Below are 20,710 nucleotides of genomic sequence, written 5' to 3' on the forward strand. Positions count from 1 at the left end.
GGTGGTAGTTATAAGGTGTGATTTTCTTATAATAATTTATGAAACCATACATTTGTTTTTGGTTATGTATCCATGTTTTATTTAAAAAACATTTAAACAGGAGAAACCAAGATGGCGGCATAGGTAAACACCTAAACTGCTGCCTCGCACAACAATATCAAAACTACAACTAAAAGACAAAACGGACACCATCCAGAACCACAGGAAAGCTGGCTGAGTGGAAATTCTACAACTAGAAGAAAAGAGGGAAGCACATTGAGACTCAGAGGAGCTACAAAAGGCTGAGGTACGGAGACTCGCATGCGGAGAGGAAGGGAGGCTGTGTGCACGGGCGGCTGAGTGCTCGGCTGGCTTTCTAAAGCAGGAGGGAGAAGGAAACTTCCAACTGCACTGAACTCCAGTTCCGGGTGAGTTGCTGGGAAACCAGACTCAATTGGGGGGAATCTGGACTGTCAGGAAAAAGAAAGCACACTGAGACTCAAGAGCTGCGGAAGGCAGAGGTCTGGAGGCGTGCGCGCGCACAGAGAGGACTGACTGCTGAATGCACGGGAGGCTGAGTGCACGGCTGGCTTTCTAAAGCAGGAGGGAGACAGAAGCTGCCGACTGCATTGAACTCCAGTCCTGGGCAGGTTTCTGGGAACCCTGACTCATTCGGGGAGAAACTGGTCTGGCAGCGGGCGAAACTCGAGGGTGGCTTTCTCTCAGAGGTGCTTGCAGTGATTACCGAGAGACACTGAGACCCAGGGGCCTCATAGGGCAGGGCTGACGGGAAACCAAGGCTGTCTTCTCTGCCCTGAAACTCTGCCCCATCCAAGCTGAGCACAGAGGCAATTTTGCAAGTCTTGTCTCATAAGAGTGTCTCCAGCACAGAAGTGTTCCCAGTGTAGACACAGCTGATCCTCACAGCCAATTGGCCTGGAGGTCAATTCCTCCCAGTGATACCAACAACAATCAAGGCTTAACTACAACAAGGCTGAGCACACAGTCCACAAAGGGGTGCACCAAGAGTGTCTACCTCAGGTAACTGGGGAGGCTGAGCCACTGTGCCCTAGAGGACACCTAGCACACAAAGCTACTCTACCAACTCAGAGAAGCAGCGAAAATGCAGAGACAAAGAAACAGATCACAAACGAAAGAAATGGAGGAAAACAAACGACTGGATATAGAGTTCAAAACCACGGTTATGAAGTTTTTCAAGAATATCCTAGAAAAGGACTAGGAGAAAATAGCTGAAACGGATTTAGAGAAGTGGGATTTTTGGAAGGTGCTCTTTGCATAGACCTGTGCCCTGGAATTTGCCCCTGCCTGCCATTGCTTCAGAATCCTCTGAGCAGAACATTTAGCCATGCTGGGTCCTTCTCTGGAAGCACAGTCAGTGGCTGGTGACATTTTTACAAATGGATCCACAACGTGGATGCTCTGTATGTCCGAGGTCTTTGCCTGTATTACGAAGAACGTATTGAGAAGATGGTTCAGTGTTTTGTACAGGCTCTCAGGATGGCTCCTGACCACGAGAGTTGCTTTAAAATACTCTAGGGAGCCCTCGCCGGTTTGGCTCAGTGGATAGAGCATTGGCCTGTGGACTGAAGGGTCCTGGGTTCAATTCCAGTCAAGGGCATATGCCTGGGTTTCAGGCTTGATCTCCAGTAGGGGGCGTGTAGGAGGCAGCTGAACATTGATTCTCTCATCATTGATGTTTTTCTCTCTTTCCCTCTCCTTCCTCTCTGAAATCAATAAAAATATATTTTAAAAAGTACTCTAGGGAAAAAATTGGGGGATGGGTGAAACAGGAATGTCAGAAGATTGATTTTTTAAAAATTGAGTTTAGGGAGAGAGGAAGGGAGGGAGGGAGGAAGGGAGAGAGAGGGGGGAACATAGCTTTGTTGTTCCACTTATTTATGCTTCTTATATGTGCCCTGTCCAGGATCAAACCCACAACCTTGATGTATCGGGATGATGCTCTCACCAACTGAGCTACCCGGCCAGGGCTGATCATTTTTGAAACTGAGTAATGGTCATATGGGGGCCACTACATGAGTCTACCATTACAATTTCTATAATAAAAAGTTTTATAAAAGAATTTGAGTATGGCAGAGGAAGAATGAACTTCTTGATTAGTACTGAATCCCAGAAAGTTGTTCTTCCAAGAGAAGCTTCTGGCTGGGCCTAGGGCAACGCTAGCACCTCTGTCCCTGGAGACCTCCTGACCTCGGACGGGGCTTCATTCTGAGGAGCTGAGTCACCTGAACCACCCCCAGAGGAGGCTTTGGGTGAGAATCCATCTGGCTCCTGACAGGGCATTTGCAGACATGGGGCATTTCCATGCTGTGGGGATTAGCTTTTGCTGTGCAACAAACTACCCCCAAGCTTAGTGGTTGAAAGCAAGCCTTGAATGTTTCTCATGCTTCTGTGTAGTGGCTGGGATTCTGGGCTAACTTGCCTGGGGCCAGCTGGTCTCACTCACATGCTTGGGACCTCAGCAGCACCTCCTCTAGGAGGCTAGCCAGGAGCTGTTTACAAGCCACCAAGAGAGGATAAGCCTCAAGGCACAGGCACATCCCTAGGTGAGAACAAGTCCCAAGGCCAAGCCCAGAGTCAAGGGATGGAGAAATAGAGACTCCTTTACAGCTTGGACTTGTACTGAATGGGAGCCAAGGGTGCAAGCATTCTGACCCGGCGTACTTCTCTGTTGAGACCGACTCCACAGATGTGGCCACGGGTGGGTCCTGTGTTATTCAGGTGCCCCAGGTCTAGCGCCGTCTTTCCACTTATAGAACAGAGGTGGTGGGTGATATTTTACTCAGAAATACAGACCCTGGGCTAATGGAATTCACCAGAATAATTCGTTCCTGTTTCTGCTTTTGTTTGTCTCCCTTTTTCTGTGGCCTAAACTCACTTCTACTTTCCTTCCACCTCCTCTTGAATAGAACATCTGTGACTCACTCTTGGTGGCTGCTCATTGTCCCTCCCCATGTTCTCAAAGGACAGAGTGGCTTGATTCACAGGAGGAGACTGAAGTTGGGCGTGTGGCCTGGGGCCAGCTGCCTCCCCCTTGAGACCCTGTTTCCTCATCTCTAGGATGTGGGGGTTGCATGGAATGTCTCAGAGGCCCCTGTGGCCCAGCCCTGCCTTTAGGGAAGTGGTCAGGCTGGAGCAGGTGGTCCAGCGCTGTGTCCCCTGGGCCTCAGGTCAGGCCTGGCCACTTTGGGGAGAAGGATGCTCTGTGTGGGTGTAATAGATTGGTTGCAAAAGTGGCCCCAATTCTTCACATGCACACCCCATCCATGCCTTTTGCAATGATGTTCTGCAGCTCCTTCCATCAAGAATAGAGCGTCGGCCTGTGCCAGGTTCGATTCTGGTCAAGGGCACATGCCCAGGTTGCGAACTCAATCCCCACTGGGGGTGTGCAGGAGGCAGCCAATCAATGATTCTCTTTCGTCATTGATGTTTCTCCCTCTCCCTCTCCCTTTTCCTCTGAAGTCAAAAAAAAAAGAAAAAGGACTCTGTGTACCCCCACCCCCTTCCCCGCCAATCTGCTTTGGTGGATAGAATGTGGTGAAAGTGATGGTGCTATTGTCCTATGCCTCAGCCTTCAGGCCATTTACTCATTTGCTCCGTTTCTTAGAATCCTGCCTCTGTCACAAGAACAAACCTAGGTTAGCCTGCTGGAGGGGAGTCATCCCAGCTGAGGCACCTGAGACCAGCCAGCACTCTCCCAGCCTACCAGCGTGAGTGAGCCCAGGCTAGATCAGCCTAGCCCAGCCCAGCCCAGCCCAGCCCAACCCAGGTAGGCGAGTCCCAGCCAATCTATAGATTCGTGAAAAATAAGAAACGATGATTGTTTCAGCCACTATAGTTTGGGGGGTTTTGCACAGCTGATAGAGTATGTGTGTGTCCTAAACAGGAACCTCTGTCTCCTCGTCAGGCTGGGCTGGCTCTGGGTTTAGCTGCTGGACTCTAGTCCGGTTCCTGGCTCCTGCACCTCGGAGGTGGAACCGCTAGGAGGGGGAGCCTCCTGGTTCTCAGGCAGGTGGCTTGGGAAAGGAGGGAACAGTGAAGGCCCCGGAGAGCAGGCCCTTGCTGCCTAACCTGAATGAACAAGGCAATGTAGTTGCTGCACCAAAACGCCTTTTTGAAAAGTTTAGTTTTATATTTTTAAATATATTTTTATTGATTTCAGAAAAGAGGGAGAGGGAGAGAGCGATAGAAACATCAATGATGAGAGAGAATCATTGATTGGCTGCCTCCTGCACCCCTCCTACTGGGGATTGAGCCTGAAACCTGGGCATGTGCCCTGGATCAGAATCGAACCCAGGATACCTTGAGTCCACAGGCCGACGCTCTATCCACTGAGCCTAACCGGCTAGGGCAGTGGTCGGCAAACTGCGGCTCGCGAGCCCCGGTTTGCCGCTCTGTTGACTAATGAGTTTGCCGACCACTGACCTAGACTCTCGATTCCAATAATTACAGGCTGTTGCTGTTCCTTGTGATTAAGCCCCTATCCCGGTGGTCGGCAAACTCATTAGTCAACAGAGCGACATGTAGCCGCATGTAGCTCGCGAGCCGCAGTTTGCCGACCACTGGTAGGGCATAAGTCTAGTTTTATATTTTTAAATCACAATTATACCTGCACCTGAATTACAGAATCACATTGTCCAGTAGGACCCTGTTATGAACAACAGCAGGCTGCCTGCTCCCTCCTCCCCACTTCCTGCTCCCCGGACACAGGACTTTCAACTTTTTCAAAAAGCAATACGTATATTTCTCCTTCTCCATAATGCGCTCTTGTTGCCATGTCTTCCTTCGAGGCATCACCTGCTGGCTTCCCACCGTGGGAGAGTTAGCCCCCAGTCTCCCGATTCCCTCCTTACATACTGCTGCCTCCCCAGCTCCTTGACCTCCCAGCTCCCGTGAGTCGTGATTCTGTTAAATTAATGTTCACTTTTTACTTGCTACTGAGACTTTGCTGTTTACAAATGACTTAGGCAACATAATAGTCCAACTTTCACTTTCTTACACAGCTTTTCCCTGCACCGGCTTCCCAATGGCTGCTCTAGGCCCCAGGGGTGGATTGCGGGGGGTGGGGGGGGGGGCGGCTCTGGCTCTTGCTCCTGTGTCATTAGGTAAACTTCCTCTTTGTGTCCTCCTTGGCTTCCCTACATCCCCCTGCCCATCCCCCTCATTTCAGGGGGCTCAGAGGGTGGGTGTAACAGATGGAGCCCAGGACTACGTGCCATGGCGGGAAGGCGACCATGACCCCGTTTCTCCCTTTCTCAGGTTCTCCATCAGGGCCTGGTGGTCCAGGATTTGAGGTCCAGGGTGGGGCTCCGCACTGGGGCCTTCCGGCAGGTTTCTGAGTGAGGAGGCTGCCAGGAGTGTTGTGGGGTGTGGACGGGGCACAGAGCCTGACGTGTGCATGTGGTTGGTGAGGTCTGGGTTGAGGGATGCTCCAGCCGTGGAGCGGGACAGGACAGGAGACCATTGCCTGGACCCCCGCGGTCAGCACCCCGCAGTCGGCATGCAGAGCTCTGAGGAGTGAGGAGCACATTCAAGTTACAGATCCGCCCGAGCGAAATGGAAACTTCCAGCCCCACCCAAACCTGTGTGCAGAGGCTTGTGGGGGTTTCATTCCTAATTATCAAAAATTCAAAAAACCCAGATGTCCTTCCACTGGTGGATGGACAAACAAACAGCGATTTGGCTGTGCAATGGAATACTCAGCCAGGAAAAGGAACAAAGGTACCCCACGCAATACACGCAAAGGTACCCCACGCTAATACACGCAATTCCCTGACTGGACCCACATGCCCGGTGAAAGGAGCCCCATGCAAAAGGTACCTGGCAGCCGGGAAAAGGTGCCTGACTGCGGGTACCTGGGGAAAGGTACTGACTGCGGGTACCTGGGGGAAGGTACTGACTGCGGGTACCTGGGGGAAGGTACTGACTGCGGGTACCTGGGGAAAGGTACTGACTGGGGGTGTCTGGGGGAAGGTACTGACTGCGGGTACCTGGGGAAAGGTACTGACTGGGGGTGCCTGGGGGAAGGTACTGACTGGGGGTGTCTGGGGGAAGGTACTGACTGCGGGTACCTGGGGAAAGGTACTGACTGGGGGTGCCTGGGGAAAGGTACTGACTGCGGGTACCTGGGGAAAGGTACTGACTGCGGGTACCTGGGGAAAGGTACTGACTGGGGGTGCCTGGGGAAAGGTACTGACTGGGGGTGCCTGGGGAAAGGTACTGACTGGGGTGCCTGGGGAAAGGTACTGACTGGGGGTGCCTGGGGAAAGGTACTGTCTGGGGGTGCCTGGGGAAAGGTACTGACTGGGGGTACCTGGGGAAAGGTACTGACTGGGGTGCCTGGGGAAAGGTACTGACTGGGGTGCCTGGGGAAAGGTACTGACTGGGGTGCCTGGGGAAAGGTACTGACTGGGGTGCCTGGGGGAAGGTACTGACTGGGGGTGCCTGGGGAAAGGTACTGTCTGGGGGTGTCTGGGGGAAGGTACTGACTGTGGGTGTCTGGGGGAAGGTACTGACTGTGGGTACCTGGGCGAAAGGTACTGACTGTGGGTACCTGGGGGAAGGTACTGACTGGGGGTGTCCGGGGGAAGGTACTGACTGGGGGTGCCCGGGGGAAGGTACTGACTGGGGTACCTGGGGGAAGGTACTGACTGCGGGTGTCTGGGGGAAGGTACTGACTGGGGGTGTCTGGGGGAAGGTGCCTGACTGGGGGTGTCCGGGGGAAGGTACTGACTGGGGGTACCTGGGGGAAGGTACTGACTGGGGGTGTCTGGGGGAAGGTACTGACTGGGGGTACCTGGGGGAAGGTACTGACTGGGGGTGCCCGGGGGAAGGTACTGACTGCGGGTACCTGGGGAAAGGTACTGACTGCGGGTGTCTGGGGGAAGGTGCCTGACTGGGGGTGTCCGGGGGAAGGTACTGACTGGGGGTACCTGGGGGAAGGTACTGACTGGGGGTGTCTGGGGGAAGGTACTGACTGGGGGTGTCTGGGGGAAGGTACTGACTGGGGGTGTCTGGGGGAAGGTACTGACTGGGGGTGCCTGGGGGAAGGTACTGACTGGGGGTACCTGGGGGAAGGTGCCTGACTGGGGGTGTCCGGGGGAAGGTACTGACTGGGGGTACCTGGGGGAAGGTACTGACTGGGGGTGTCTGGGGGAAGGTACTGACTGGGGGTACCTGGGGGAAGGTACTGACTGGGGGTGTCTGGGGGAAGGTACTGACTGGGGGTGTCTGGGGGAAGGTACTGACTGGGGGTGTCCGGGGGAAGGTACTGACTGGGGGTACCTGGGGGAAGGTACTGACTGGGGGTGTCTGGGGGAAGGTACTGACTGGGGGTGTCTGGGGGAAGGTACTGACTGGGGGTGTCTGGGGGAAGGTACTGACTGGGGGTACCTGGGGGAAGGTACTGACTGGGGGTGTCTGGGGGAAGGTACTGACTGGGGGTGTCTGGGGGAAGGTACTGACTGGGGGTGTCTGGGGGAAGGTACTGACTGGGGGTACCTGGGGGAAGGTACTGACTGGGGGTGCCTGGGGGAAGGTACTGACTGGGGGTGCCTGGGGGAAGGTACTGACTGGGGGTGTCCGGGGGAAGGTACTGACTGGGGGTGTCTGGGGGAAGGTACTGACTGGGGGTGCCCGGGGGAAGGTACTGACTGGGGGTACCTGGGGAAAGGTACTGACTGGGGGTGTCTGGGGGAAGGTACTGACTGGGGGTGCCTGGGGGAAGGTACTGACTGGGGGTGTCTGGGGGAAGGTACTGACTGGGGGTGTCTGGGGGAAGGTACTGACTGCGGGTACCTGGGGAAAGGTACTGACTGGGGTGCCTGGGGAAAGGTACTGACTGGGGGTGTCTGGGGGAAGGTACTGACTGTGGGTGTCTGGGGGAAGGTACTGACTGTGGGTACCTGGGGGAAGGTACTGACTGGGGGTGTCCGGGGGAAGGTACTGACTGGGGGTGCCCGGGGGAAGGTACTGACTGGGGTACCTGGGGGAAGGTACTGACTGCGGGTGTCTGGGGGAAGGTGCCTGACTGGGGGTGTCCGGGGGAAGGTACTGACTGGGGTGCCTGGGGAAAGGTACTGACTGGGGTGCCTGGGGAAAGGTACTGACTGGGGGTGTCTGGGGGAAGGTACTGACTGGGGGTGTCTGGGGGAAGGTACTGACTGGGGGTGTCCGGGGGAAGGTACTGACTGGGGGTGCCCGGGGGAAGGTACTGACTGGGGTACCTGGGGGAAGGTACTGACTGCGGGTGTCTGGGGGAAGGTGCCTGACTGGGGGTGTCCGGGGGAAGGTACTGACTGGGGTGCCTGGGGAAAGGTACTGACTGCGGGTACCTGGGGAAAGGTACTGACTGGGGTGCCTGGGGAAAGGTACTGACTGGGGGTGTCTGGGGGAAGGTACTGACTGGGGGTGTCTGGGGGAAGGTACTGACTGGGGGTGTCCGGGGGAAGGTACTGACTGGGGGTGCCCGGGGGAAGGTACTGACTGGGGTACCTGGGGGAAGGTACTGACTGCGGGTGTCTGGGGGAAGGTGCCTGACTGGGGGTGTCCGGGGGAAGGTACTGACTGGGGGTGTCTGGGGAAAGGTACTGACTGCGGGTGTCCGGGGGAAGGTACTGACTGCGGGTGTCCGGGGGAAGGTACTGACTGGGGGTGTCCGGGGGAAGGTACTGACTGGGGTGCCCGGGGGAAGGTACTGACTGGGGGTGTCTGGGGGAAGGTACTGACTGGGGGTGTCTGGGGAAAGGTACTGACTGGGGGTGTCTGGGGGAAGGTACTGACTGGGGGTGTCTGGGGAAAGGTACTGACTGGGGGTGTCTGGGGGAAGGTACTGACTGGGGGTGTCTGGGGGAAGGTACTGACTGGGGGTGTCTGGGGGAAGGTACTGACTGGGGGTGTCCGGGGGAAGGTACTGACTGGGGGTGTCCGGGGGAAGGTACTGACTGGGGTGCCCGGGGGAAGGTACTGACTGGGGGTGTCCGGGGGAAGGTACTGACTGGGGTGCCCGGGGGAAGGTACTGACTGGGGGTGCCCGGGGGAAGGTACTGACTGCGGGTGTCTGGGGAAAGGTACTGACTGGGGGTGTCCGGGGGAAGGTACTGACTGGGGTGCCCGGGGGAAGGTACTGACTGGGGTGCCCGGGGGAAGGTACTGACTGGGGGTGTCCGGGGGAAGGTACTGACTGCGGGTGTCCGGGGGAAGGTACTGACTGGGGGTGTCCGGGGGAAGGTACTGACTGGGGGTGTCTGGGGGAAGGTACTGACTGCGGGTGTCCGGGGGAAGGTACTGACTGCGGGTGTCCGGGGGAAGGTACTGACTGGGGGTGTCCGGGGGAAGGTACTGACTGGGGTGCCCGGGGGAAGGTACTGACTGGGGTGCCCGGGGGAAGGTACTGACTGGGGGTGTCCGGGGGAAGGTACTGACTGGGGGTGTCCGGGGGAAGGTACTGACTGGGGTGCCCGGGGGAAGGTACTGACTGGGGGTGTCCGGGGGAAGGTACTGACTGGGGTGCCCGGGGGAAGGTACTGACTGGGGGTGCCCGGGGGAAGGTACTGACTGCGGGTGTCTGGGGGAAGGTACTGACTGGGGGTGTCCGGGGGAAGGTACTGACTGGGGGTGTCTGGGGGAAGGTACTGACTGGGGGTGTCCGGGGGAAGGTACTGACTGGGGTGCCCGGGGGAAGGTACTGACTGGGGGTGTCCGGGGGAAGGTACTGACTGGGGGTGCCTGGGGGAAGGTACTGACTGGGGGTGTCCGGGGGAAGGTACTGACTGGGGGTGCCCGGGGGAAGGTACTGACTGGGGGTGTCTGGGGGAAGGTACTGACTGGGGGTGTCCGGGGGAAGGTACTGACTGGGGGTGTCCGGGGGAAGGTACTGACTGGGGGTGCCTGGGGGAAGGTACTGACTGGGGGTGCCTGGGGGAAGGTACTGACTGGGGGTGTCTGGGGGAAGGTACTGACTGGGGGTGTCTGGGGGAAGGTACTGACTGGGGGTGCCCGGGGGAAGGTACTGACTGGGGGTGCCCGGGGGAAGGTACTGACTGGGGGTGCCCGGGGGAAGGTACTGACTGGGGGTGCCCGGGGGAAGGTACTGACTGGGGGTGTCTGGGGGAAGGTACTGACTGGGGGTGTCTGGGGGAAGGTACTGACTGGGGGTGTCTGGGGGAAGGTACTGACTGGGGTGTCTGGGGGAAGGTACTGACTGCGGGTACCTGGGGAAAGGTACTGACTGGGGGTGCCCGGGGGAAGGTACTGACTGGGGGTACCTGGGGGAAGGTACTGACTGGGGGTGCCCGGGGGAAGGTACTGACTGGGGGTGCCTGGGGGAAGGTACTGACTGGGGGTGTCCGGGGGAAGGTACTGACTGGGGGTGCCTGGCAGCCTGGGTCCTGCTGTTGCTCAGGCTGCCGGCCGATGTCATCCTGGCTGGTGCCGGCCGATGCTGCCCTTTGATGTTCTGAAGTCACTTCTTGGGTGCGAGCTTGTCGCGGAGGAGGCAGCCGCCAGGGCAAGCAGGGCCGAGCGCCCCGGCCTGTCCCTGGCGGGCCCTCCGGGCAGTGGGTGCAGCACCCACCACAGGCCAGGCTCATGTGCCTGGGGCTGATGGCTGAGTGGCAGCGCTGCTCTTACATAATTGGTTTCTCTCCTCCTTTCTCTCTCCAGAGCCAGATCTCACACTGAGCAGCTGCAGACGGAGAAATCAGAGAAAGCACAACCAGCCTCAGATTCCGAGGGGCCGGCGGGGACTCCTGCTCCGAGGGAAGACCCTGAGGCCGCTCTCGGGCCAGGTCTCCGCTGCCATGGAGCCCGCAGCCGCCACCCCCCGGCTGTCCTCCGCACGGCCAGGCAGATAAGGGTGGCGCTGCCCCAGGAGCACCTGCGACCCCTGCCAGGCCATCTTCCCTGGCCAGCCCTTCTTCCACTTGGGGCCACCTGTGCTGACCTGATGCCATGTAGGCCCCCTCGGGCCTCTGGGGACAGACACACCACCGGGGACTCCGCCTCTGCAGTCTGGGGGACCCTGCATACCACCATGCCCCGGGGATTCGCCTGGCTCCACTGTGAGTACTGGGGGGTCGGGGCGGGGGGTGGGGTGGGGGGACCACCCCAGGGAGGTCTTGGCCCAGAGCCAGGCTCTGCCGTAACCATGGCAACTGGGCCATTCTTGCTGGTGAGAAGTTGAGATGCTTCCCAGCCTAGTGCCGGTGCCCTCGGGGGCTCCCTGGCCTGCTCTCCACCCCATCTCCAGCCGACCGACCCGGCTCAGGGCATGGCGGCTGTGAGTCATGCGCTGGGTGGGCGCAGGCATGGTGGTCGTGGGGCAGGCAGTGGTGGTCGTGGGGCAGGCATGGGGGGTCAGGGCAGGCATGGGGTGTCAGGGCAGGCATGGGGGGTTTGGGCAGGCATGGGGGTTCAGGCAGGCGTGGGGGGTCGGGGCAGGCGTGGGGGGTAGGGCCAGGCGTGGGGGGTCGGGGCAGGCATGGGGTGGGGGTCGGTGGCAGCAGTACCTTCCCAGGCTCCTGGGTGCTAGGAGTACTGCAGAGACGGAGGTGGCAGAGAGAGGATTTCTAGCCGCCCTGGGTGTGGCCACAGGCGGTGGGGGCATGTGACAGTGTCTGGTCCCCCAGACGTGGGAGAAGTGCAGCCGGTGCCTCAGAAGGCAGCTTGTTTCTTCATAAAGAACAGCATTAGAAGGCGGAGGGAGAACAGTGTGTTCGGAAAAGAAAAATAAGTTGAAATGAGGACAGAAAGAAAGGGCCTAGAAACCTCTGGAGCCTGCTGGTGGGAAGCCAGGCCAGGATCCCTTCAGACTCAGAGTCCATGAAGCGAGTCAAATGCAGCACATGTTTCTGGTGCCTCCCGTGCCCACTGGAGAGGGAGCGCCGTGGTGCCGAGGACCCGGCTGCTCGCCTCCCTCTCCGCGCCCCCACGGTTAGGCCCTGGGAGCTCTGGGCTGAACGGACGAGGTCGGGACTTGACCCTTCGAGGAACTGGCAGAGGAGTTGGGTCCAGTCTGGCCCTTGTGGAAGGATCTTGCAAAGAGTCAGAGCTCTTACAACAGTGGGGGGACAGAGACCCCGTGTTCTGGAAGTTTCCAGGTCGGGAGGAGCAGGCGGAGCAGCATGGGTGAGATGCCACTTGACACGTCTGGAAGGGGGCAGTGTCCATGCAGGTGGCCAGGTAGAGGGGCCCGTGTGAGCAGAGGCTCAGCAGGCAGCGAGAGGCGGGATGGAGAGCTGGTTCGTGAGATAGCAGGGGCTGCTGGGAGGTTCACGGTCCGACCTGGGGGTGGGGCCGTGATTACGGTCCGCTGCTTTTGGAAGATTCATCTGGCGGTACTTGCAGAAGCTGCTGTTGCAACCTTCTGGACAGGAAGTGATGAGGACCAGTTCCGGAGATGGGAGTGAGGATGGAGGGCGTGGCATAGGGGACAGAGCTGGGGGAGGCAGATGGCAGGACTGGGTGTGGAGGGAGAGGGTTGGATTGCAGACCGTGGGCCTGCAGAGGGGCTGGGTTGCCACGGACTTGGCTTAAAACAGCAGAAATTCATTCTGTCTCTGTGCCAGAGGCCAGAAGTCTGAAAAGGTGTGGCCGGGTCACTCTCCCTCTGCAGGCTCCAGGGAGGGTCCTTCCTGCCTCTTCCCACCTCTGGTGGCTCCTGGGGTTCCGTGGCTTGTGACAGCGTCACTCCGACCCCTGCCTTCACATGGTCTTTCCCTCGGTGTCCCCTCCTCCTCCTCTTACAACAACGCCAGTCCGTGCATCTAGGGTGGGCCTTCATCACATCTGCAGGTTCTGTTTCCAAATAAGGTTGCATCTGAGGTTCTGGGTAAATGAGAATATTTTGGGGGTGCTGTTTACCCCCCTGCACATGGTGGTGGACAAACCCTATTTATGCACCAATGGGCTGCCTTGGGGAGAGGTGCAGCCCCCAACCCCGGGAACAACGGCAAGGGGAGGAGGGAGCCCCTTCCCCACGCTGCCCGCTCTTCAGCCGCCTCTCTGTCTGTCCGGCCTGGGCCTGGTACCTCTGGAGGGGGCGGGCAAGGCGGGTCTCTCAACCAGGGTCAGGTCTGCCTGGCTGTGGGGCTCCCGGGGTGCAGTGTGGCCATCGGCTGTTCCTGCCTGGGCACCTGTTTGCTGGCCTGTTTCTCGGGGTGGAGGCAGCAGAAAAGAAGATTAAAATTGGAAATGGACAGCCGACTTGGAGGAAGGCCGTCTGGCTGGGGCGGGGGGAGGTTGGGGCGGGCAGAGCCCCTGTGGACAGGGTCCTGGCGCAGCCCCGGGTGCCAGGCTGGCAGGCGCTGGACCAGGACACAGCTGGGGGCAGCCGGGGCAGGACTTGGGGTGGGGAGAGCAGCCAATGGTGACTGCCACCTGGGGAAGAAGACCCAGTGTGGACAGATGCCAACTTTTAAAGAAAAGATGGGAATTCAGGTTTTTATGTGAAATCTCTGTGAACCAGTTGTGGCCCTTGGGACACCAGTTTGCAACTGTCCTCTAGGTCAGCGGTTCGCAAAGTGTGGTCCCCAGGCCGCCGGCAGCGTCACCTGGGCGCTGTTAGAAATGCCAGGTCTCTGGCCCCACCCTGACCTGCTGAGTCAGCCCCTCCGGTGGGGCCCTGCCCGCCCCCCCCCCCCCCGAGATTCAGATGCCTGCTCCCCTTCCCCTGCTCGGGGGGAACCCAAAACAAGCCCGGGGTTGTGGTTACCAAATCATGTGTTTACATACTAGGGGCTAAGTCGTCTGGTGAAGATCATAAGTGAATGGACAGATGGTGCTAGAGACAAGGATTGGTGGGGGCTGGTGAGGCAGGGTAGACCCTGGGGAGGGCAGCGGTCTGGGTGATGGTCTGCAGTGTGAGAGGATACCCAGGGCAGCCACAAAGTGTGAGCAAAACCTGAGGCAGGAATGACCTTGACCCGCGGGGATGCCAAGCTGAGAAGGTCAATGGCTTAGAGACAAGACCCGAAGCAAGCTGGTTCCGTTGTGCTGATCTGTTCCTTTGTCCAAATACTGGTTTGAGCACCTGGGAAGAGAGAGAAAGAGAGCGAGGGAGGGGGTTGCAAATGTGCAGTCTTGTGAGAAACGTGGTGGTCAGAGTTGTGCGAGGGGAAGGGCTGGTGGGCTGTAGCCCGTGGGGCACAGGGCTTGAGTGGACCTGAGGGCGCTCCTGGTGAGGGGCCCGGCAGGAGCCAAGGCCTTGGGGGGGGGCGGGGGGGGGCGAGAAGGACGCAGGGAGGTGACGGTGAGCAGGCCCAGGCCAGTAGGGTCCAGGACAAGTCTCCTAAGGACCAGGAAGTGAGTGGGGAATGTCTGTCAGCAATACCTGCTCATAACCAGGGTGGGTCCAGGAGAGGACTCAGCCCGCCTGGCTGATTTTTGGAGAAAGAAAAAGAAAAAGAGAAAAGATTGCTTTTGTCTATAACAATAATAGCTATTGACTGTAGAATAGAAAATACATCCTATAAAGCATGAAGAACAGAATTTGGGACAGTTCTTCCCACCACACTTGCTATGCAGGCACACGTGTAATTAACAGAATTCAAGTCATACTTGAATTATATCCTCAGATAGAGTATTGAGTCATGCTTTTAAAAAAACTTCCCCAAGCATACCCCGAGCACTTTTCTTATCACATACACATGTCAGAAAGCATTCTTTCACAATGTGACTTTCATTGGCTGCATTAAGTCTTATTAAACATTTAGGTCACTATTATGAAATAATGCTGTGATGGAAGTCTTTGTCCGTAAATCTTTTGGTTGACAGCTCTCTTTTTGTTTTCCTTTGGGTTTCTTCCTAGAAATGAATTTAATGTGTCAAAGGGTGTGGACACTATTAATTCCATTAATAACAAAAATTGCTGCCCTAACCGGTTTGGCTCAGTGGATAGAGCGTCGGCCTGCGGACTCAAGGGTCCCAGGTTCGATTCCGGTCAAGGGCATGTACCTTGGTTGCAGGCACATCCCCAGTAGGGGGTGTGCAGGAGGCAGCTGATCGATGTTTCTCTCTCATCGATGTTTCTAACTCTCTATCCCTCTCCTTTCCTCTCTGTAAAAAATCAATAAAATATATTTAAAAAAAAAATTGCCAAATTGCTTTCCAGGATGAGAGTATCCACCTTACTACTTTTGCCAGTACCAGCTATTAAAATAAATTTAAACAAACAAAACCATTTTCCATTTTGATAGGTGAAATGTGATTATTTAATGTGAATGTCCTTACTTTTTAAAAAAATATTTTTATTGATTTCAGAAAGGAAGGGAGTGGGAGATTGAAACATCAATGATGAAAGAGAATCATTGATTGGCTGCCTCCTGCACGCCCTCCATTGGGGATCAAGCCCGCAACCCAGGCATGTGCCCTTGACCATAATTGAACCTGGGACCCTCCAGTCCGCAGGCCGATGCTCTAACCACTGAGCAAAACTGGCTAGGGCCTGCATGTCCTTATCTTTATTAGTGAGGCTGATTTTTTTGGATACGTCTCTTGTCCATTTATATTTTGTTTTTTCTGCTCTGATTGATGTAGCTGTTGTTCATATATATATATATATATATATATATATATATATATATATATATTTTTTTTTTTTTTTTTTTTTTTTGCAAATCCTCCTAGAGATTTTTGGTAAGTCAGCTCAGTTACAGGAAATCACACAGGCTATGTTTGAAGTCACAGCGACCCCCAGTGGTAAGGGCTGGTAACATTCAGAAGGCGGCTGCTCATTTGTTGGCAGGGAGTGTGAGAAACCACCTGAGTGAGGTTCGCTTAGCATCCCAGAATGAGCAAACCAGGTGGGCCGCTACAAACCCACTGGTGCATCTAACTGAGATGGATGCCAAGGTCAGGTAGGCAGGAGAAAAATGGTTGCAGTCACCAAGAGTCATTTCTAGAGTTGGAACTGGAGCCTACGCCTCCTGAGTCCCCAGGTGGAAAACGCAGCAACAGGCTTTGGAAATATGTCAGCACTGCAGGAGGTGCTGAGGTGGCCCCGGCAGGGGGGCTGTGCCTGCCTGTGGGGCAGAGTGGGGAGGAGACGAAACTAGCCTCAGGGGCTGGCTTCTGGCCAGGAGCAGACAGGCCGGATGGCTCCTGCCCACCTGGCCTCACTGTCCTGGAGCCCCCACCCCTCCCGCCTCTTGTGACCAGGAAGAGGGAGGGCTGGGCAGTGTGGAAGCGGGCAGGTTGCTCATGTGTTCCTGTTGGGCACGGTCCACAGATCTCGGCATCCTCCTTGTCATGGCCCTGGCGGACCAGGGTTTGGAGGAGTGCACCATCACTGGCATTCTGCGGGACAAGCTGCAGTACAGGAACCGCCTTCAGTACATGGTAACCATGGGCCCCCGCCATTCCCAACCCAAGCCCCTTGGCTAATGGGATGTAGGGGTCTGGACCTTCAGGGTCCCTCCTTGGACCTGTGTCAGCCCTGAGCCTACAGGCTCCTTTCTCTGCCTTTCTCCACTCCCCGCCCGCTCTCCCCCCGCCCCGGGCCCCCAGCCCCTGGCCTGCACATACTGTCCCCCGCCCTCCTGCCGGCCGTCCCTGGGGGCCTCCCCCCTCCCACTAGGTCTGACCTTCGGTCCCATCTCCATGTGGCTCTCACCCTGTGATTCAGGACTGGACTCCAGGACACCGTGGGGGAAGCGCAGACACTTCTTACTATTAGCAGGGAGATAAGGACCTAGACCAGCCTTGGGCAAACTACGGCCCGCCTCTCGCCTCCGCTCCTTTACTTTGAATTTATATTAGTTCACACAAACACTCCATCCATGCTTTTGTTCCGGCCCTCCGGTCCTGTTTAAGAACCCATTGTGGCCCTCGAGTCAAAAAGTTTGCCCACCCCTGAGTCCTAGACCCTGGAACAGGTTCTTTTTACAGGGTGGGAAGCCCATGTGGCATGTTTCTTTTTTAAACGGCTTTATTGAGGTAAGATTCGCACAGCACACCATTCGCTCATGTACGCACACACTCGTGGGTTTAGTACTTGCACAGCTGGGCAGCCGTCGCCACACGTATTTTGAGTGCCCTTTAGTCTTCCCCTCCCCCAATGAATCTGCTTCTCTTGGGCGGGGTGTCGCTCCTCCTATTTCTGGGCTGAAACGTCTGCCCTAACAGCATCTGTGTGTTTTGTCTCATCCCTCCCCGAGCCCCAGAGGAAAGACAGCTGTCCCCCCCTGACGGGAGCCAAGTGCATTCTCCCAGAGGCCACCGCTGCCATCACAGGGCGGCTCCTGGGACCCTCCTCCTTCAGCAAAGTGTCAGGCGGGGGCAGTTTGGGAGAGCCGTCCCTGACTGAGCCGTCACCTGTCTGAGCCGTCCCTGACTCTGATCTCATGGTTTTTGTTTACCTCCCCAGAAACTGTACTTCCCCATCGACTACAGGGTCAGCATGCCTTACGAAGGGGTGCTCAGAGCGGCCAACGTCACGAGGCTGGTGAGGACCCCCCGGGCTGGGCGGCCCCCGTCTCCTGGGGCATCCGGGCCTCTCCTGAGAGCCATCGGTGTGTGTGGCAGCTCCTGTTGCCAGGGGCCTTTCTTGGCCCCTCAAGCAGGCTCGCCCTTGGCCCGGGCCCAGGGTTGTCTGCAGTCCACAGTGGACTCCTGTGGTCGGCTCCCGAAACCCGGGCAAGTTGGAGGCAGTGTCAGTGGTGTGGGAAGGGCGCAGAGGCCCGTGTCTGGGGTTTCAATGATTTCTCCCATCCCCACAGCAGAGGACCCGGGTGAGCCAGCAGGAGCTGCGCTACCTGTGGGTCTGGGTGAGTCTCAGCGCCACCAAGGCCGTGCAGGAGGTGCTGCTTGAAGGCCACCCGTCCTGGAAGTACCTGATGGACATCCACACTCTGCTGGTGGAAGTCAAGCAGGCCCTCGAGGTGAGCTGGGCCAGGATGTGGGCGGGCAGTGTAGTGTACGTGTGCCTGCCTGCCAGCATGCATGTTGTGCGTGTCTGCATGCATGTTGTGCATGTCTGCCTGCATGTTGTGCATGTCTGCCTGCCTGCATGTGTGAGTGTGTCTGCATGCTGGGCATGCATGTGTGAATGTGTGTATGCCTGCATGTGCCTCCATGTGTGAGTGTGTGCATGCGTGTGTGCCTGCCTGCCTGCGTGTGTATGTATGCGTGCGTGGGTGGGTATGGTGGCCAAGGGCTGTCAAGGGAGGATGTGAACACCTGGAAAGTTCCAGCATGTCCTGATGGGTGTGGGAGAAATGGGAAAGAGGAGGAGACAGCCAGTGATGACCAGTGGGTGAGCTGGACTGACTGGGTTGGCGGGGAGGGGCAGGGTGTGCCTGAGACCCTGCTCCAGGCTCTGCTGAGCTCTGCAATCTTGGGTAAGTTTCTGCAACTAAAAAGCGAGGTTCCTTTGAGGGATGGATAGGCGGAGCACAGGAGGTGTTTAGGGCGATGAAACGCTTCTGTATGATAGTGTAGACTGAGCGGGTGACATTATGTATCTATTTGTTAAAGCCCATAGAATGTACAACACAGAGCGTGAGCCTTAATGTAAACTATGGGCTTCAGTTAACAACAACAACGACAATAATAATAGAGCGGCTCCTAGTCGCTGCCTGTTCAGCAGGGTGGTCTGAGGCCTGAGTGTGTATGTCCCCACAAAAGCCTGACGGGTAAGGTGACTGGGTGAGTGTGTGCCCCTACAGGCATGTGGGACCCCTCCACACACCCCCATGTTGCCTTGCTTCCCTGGTCCCCCCTGCCCCAGGTACCCCCACTGCTCCCCAGCCAGAACACCCAACAGCCACTGTGAGCTTCTGACGATACCTGGCTCAGGGGCCCGACTGTGGGGAGCTCTCCAAATTCTGACAAAGGCCGGGAGCCCCAGCGGCCTCTTTTTTTTTTTTTTTTTTTAAGTCCTCACCCGAGGATATTTTTTCCATTGGTTTTTAGAGGGAGTGGGAGGGAGAGGGAGAGACAGAGAGAGAGACATCGATTGATTGCCTCCCGCTGCCCCTGACCAGGGCCAGGCAACTGAGGTACCTGCCCTTGACCAGAATCGAACCCGGGACCCTTCAGTCCACAGGCTGATGCTCTATCCACTGAGCCACACTGGCTGGGGCCCCCGGGACTTCTTTAGTGGCTCTTTGGTGCCTCTGGGCCGGGTGGTCATTTTTCCAGAGATGGGAAAAGAGAAGCCTCTGTGCTGTCTTGGGTGAGGGACAAGGGGTACCCCCTCCCCAGGAAATGCGGCATCTGGAGGAAGGAGAGAAATCGCTCACAGGCCTCCTGGTCACAGGAAGGCTTGTCTGTCTTCTGTGTTTGGCTCCAGATGTGACAACCCCACGGCTGTCCCAGCCTGTGGCCGGCTCCTCCCTGGCCCGTGCCTCACAGTGTCCTCTCGCCCAGGTTGTGAAGCCCAGCCCCCAGGTGGAAGCGCTGTCCCTCCTGAGTGCCCAGGGGCTGAGCCTGAAGCTGGTGAGGCCCAAAGCCCTGCTGGACAACTGCTTTCGGGTCATGGAGCTGCTGTACTGTTCCTGCTGTAAGGAGCCTGGGGTGGGTGGGTGGGGCCGGGCCGGGCGGGGGGCAGAGCTGGCACACTCCTGGGTGTGCCCTCTGCTCCGCAGGGTGACGGGCCATTTCTAGAAGCTGAGATGGGCTCTGGGTGTGGGAACAGGAACAGGAGGGCTCGGACTGGGGACAAGGTGAGTGCTGACCACTCCTACAGTTTTGTTTTTTCCCCTCTCCCCTGCAGGTAAAGAAACATCCATCCTAAATTGGCAGGACTGTAAGGTGCCCAGCCCTCAGCCCCACAGCCCAGAGCCCCTGTCGCAGTGTGTGGCCGCCTAGCTGTGCGCTCCGCCCCAGCAGCCCCGCTCCGGCTCCAAGACCACCAGGCTCACTGTAGCTACTGAGGGCAGAGGCCTCCTGCCCAGCGCCCGGTGGAGGCGCTCCCACATCGGACTGGGCCTGAGATGTCGCTGGGTGGTGGGGGGTGCCCCCCTTGGGAGATGCGGGGGGGCAGGCTCAGTTTCCCACCCTCAGTGCCTCACAAGGTGTCTCGGGGAGTGGTGGGGGCCTGGGGACACCGAGAGGTGAACAAGACAGCTCGCGGACCCTCCTGGCACCGACCAGGAGCTGAGCCAGGTGGGCAGGTGGGTGTGGAGGACACAGGACTCAGCCAGGCTGGGGAGAGGGCAGAGTCAAATGCCGTATCTTGCCACAGTGTGTTCTCTGCCAGTTCATTTTTTTCTATTAAACACCCACTTTATTTTGTTTTTCTTTGTTTTGCTTTGCATCTGGGAGGGTGAACCTGTGAGTCCCTCCCTCCCTCCCCTCCTGCTCCAGCCCCCGTGTGGCTGGGAAGGGCTGGAGGGCCAGGGCGGGGGGGTGGGGGGGGTGGGGGGGGGAGGGAGTGCTGTCTCCCAGAGCCTGGCTGGGGGCTAAATGGTGGGCATTTGAGGGACTGAATTCCTTGCAGCCCCGCCCCAGGGGGGCTGACCCTGCAGTGCCTTAGGCCTCCCGCCCTCTGGCTGCCCTGACAGCCCCCAGCAGGGATGGAGCGGAAGCCTGAAAGGTGTAGGTGCCGGCACAGCCCTGCCACTCCTGCCCCTGCTGCACGGAGCCCTGGGCCGGGGTGGGGGGGGAGGGAGCCCCACCCGCAGGCTGGGATCCAGGTAGGAAAGGGCGGGGTGCAGGGGTGCTGCAGGCAGGTGAGCCGCGGGAAGGCAGGAAG

General features: G+C 57.6%; 1 protein-coding gene and 1 long non-coding RNA gene across 6 annotated transcripts in view; one reads left to right on the forward strand and one right to left on the reverse strand.

Annotated features, from left to right (window-relative positions):
- Positions 1–20,251, forward strand: part of IL34 (interleukin 34) — a 61,969-nt gene extending 41,718 nt beyond the window's left edge. For 2 of the 5 annotated variants that reach the window (XM_080643576.1, XM_080643578.1), the window contains exons 2-7: positions 10,681–11,078; positions 16,244–16,353; positions 17,381–17,458; positions 17,733–17,894; positions 19,384–19,516; positions 19,730–20,251. In XM_080643576.1, the coding sequence (XP_080499702.1) occupies positions 10,964–11,078; positions 16,244–16,353; positions 17,381–17,458; positions 17,733–17,894; positions 19,384–19,516; positions 19,730–19,824 (693 nt within the window). In that variant the 5' untranslated portion in view covers positions 10,681–10,963 and the 3' untranslated portion in view covers positions 19,825–20,251. Of the gene's footprint in view, positions 1–3,770; positions 3,788–10,436; positions 10,492–10,680; positions 11,079–16,243; positions 16,354–17,380; positions 17,459–17,732; positions 17,895–19,383; positions 19,517–19,729 lie in introns of those variants that run through there. The other 3 variants (XM_080643577.1, XM_080643574.1, XM_080643575.1) reach the window with 3 other exon arrangements.
- Positions 4,562–11,590, reverse strand: LOC308234999. The gene is made up of 3 exons (XR_013959154.1): positions 11,526–11,590; positions 10,383–10,702; positions 4,562–5,528 (listed from the first exon to the last, which is right to left on the reverse strand). It is a non-coding gene; the product is annotated as an uncharacterized lncRNA (long non-coding RNA).
- Positions 20,252–20,710: the final 459 nt, after the last annotated feature.

The sequence above is a fragment of the Plecotus auritus genome (genome assembly GCF_963455305.1).
Source record: "Plecotus auritus genome assembly, chromosome: 10".
Taxonomy (NCBI): Eukaryota; Metazoa; Chordata; class Mammalia; order Chiroptera; family Vespertilionidae; genus Plecotus; species Plecotus auritus.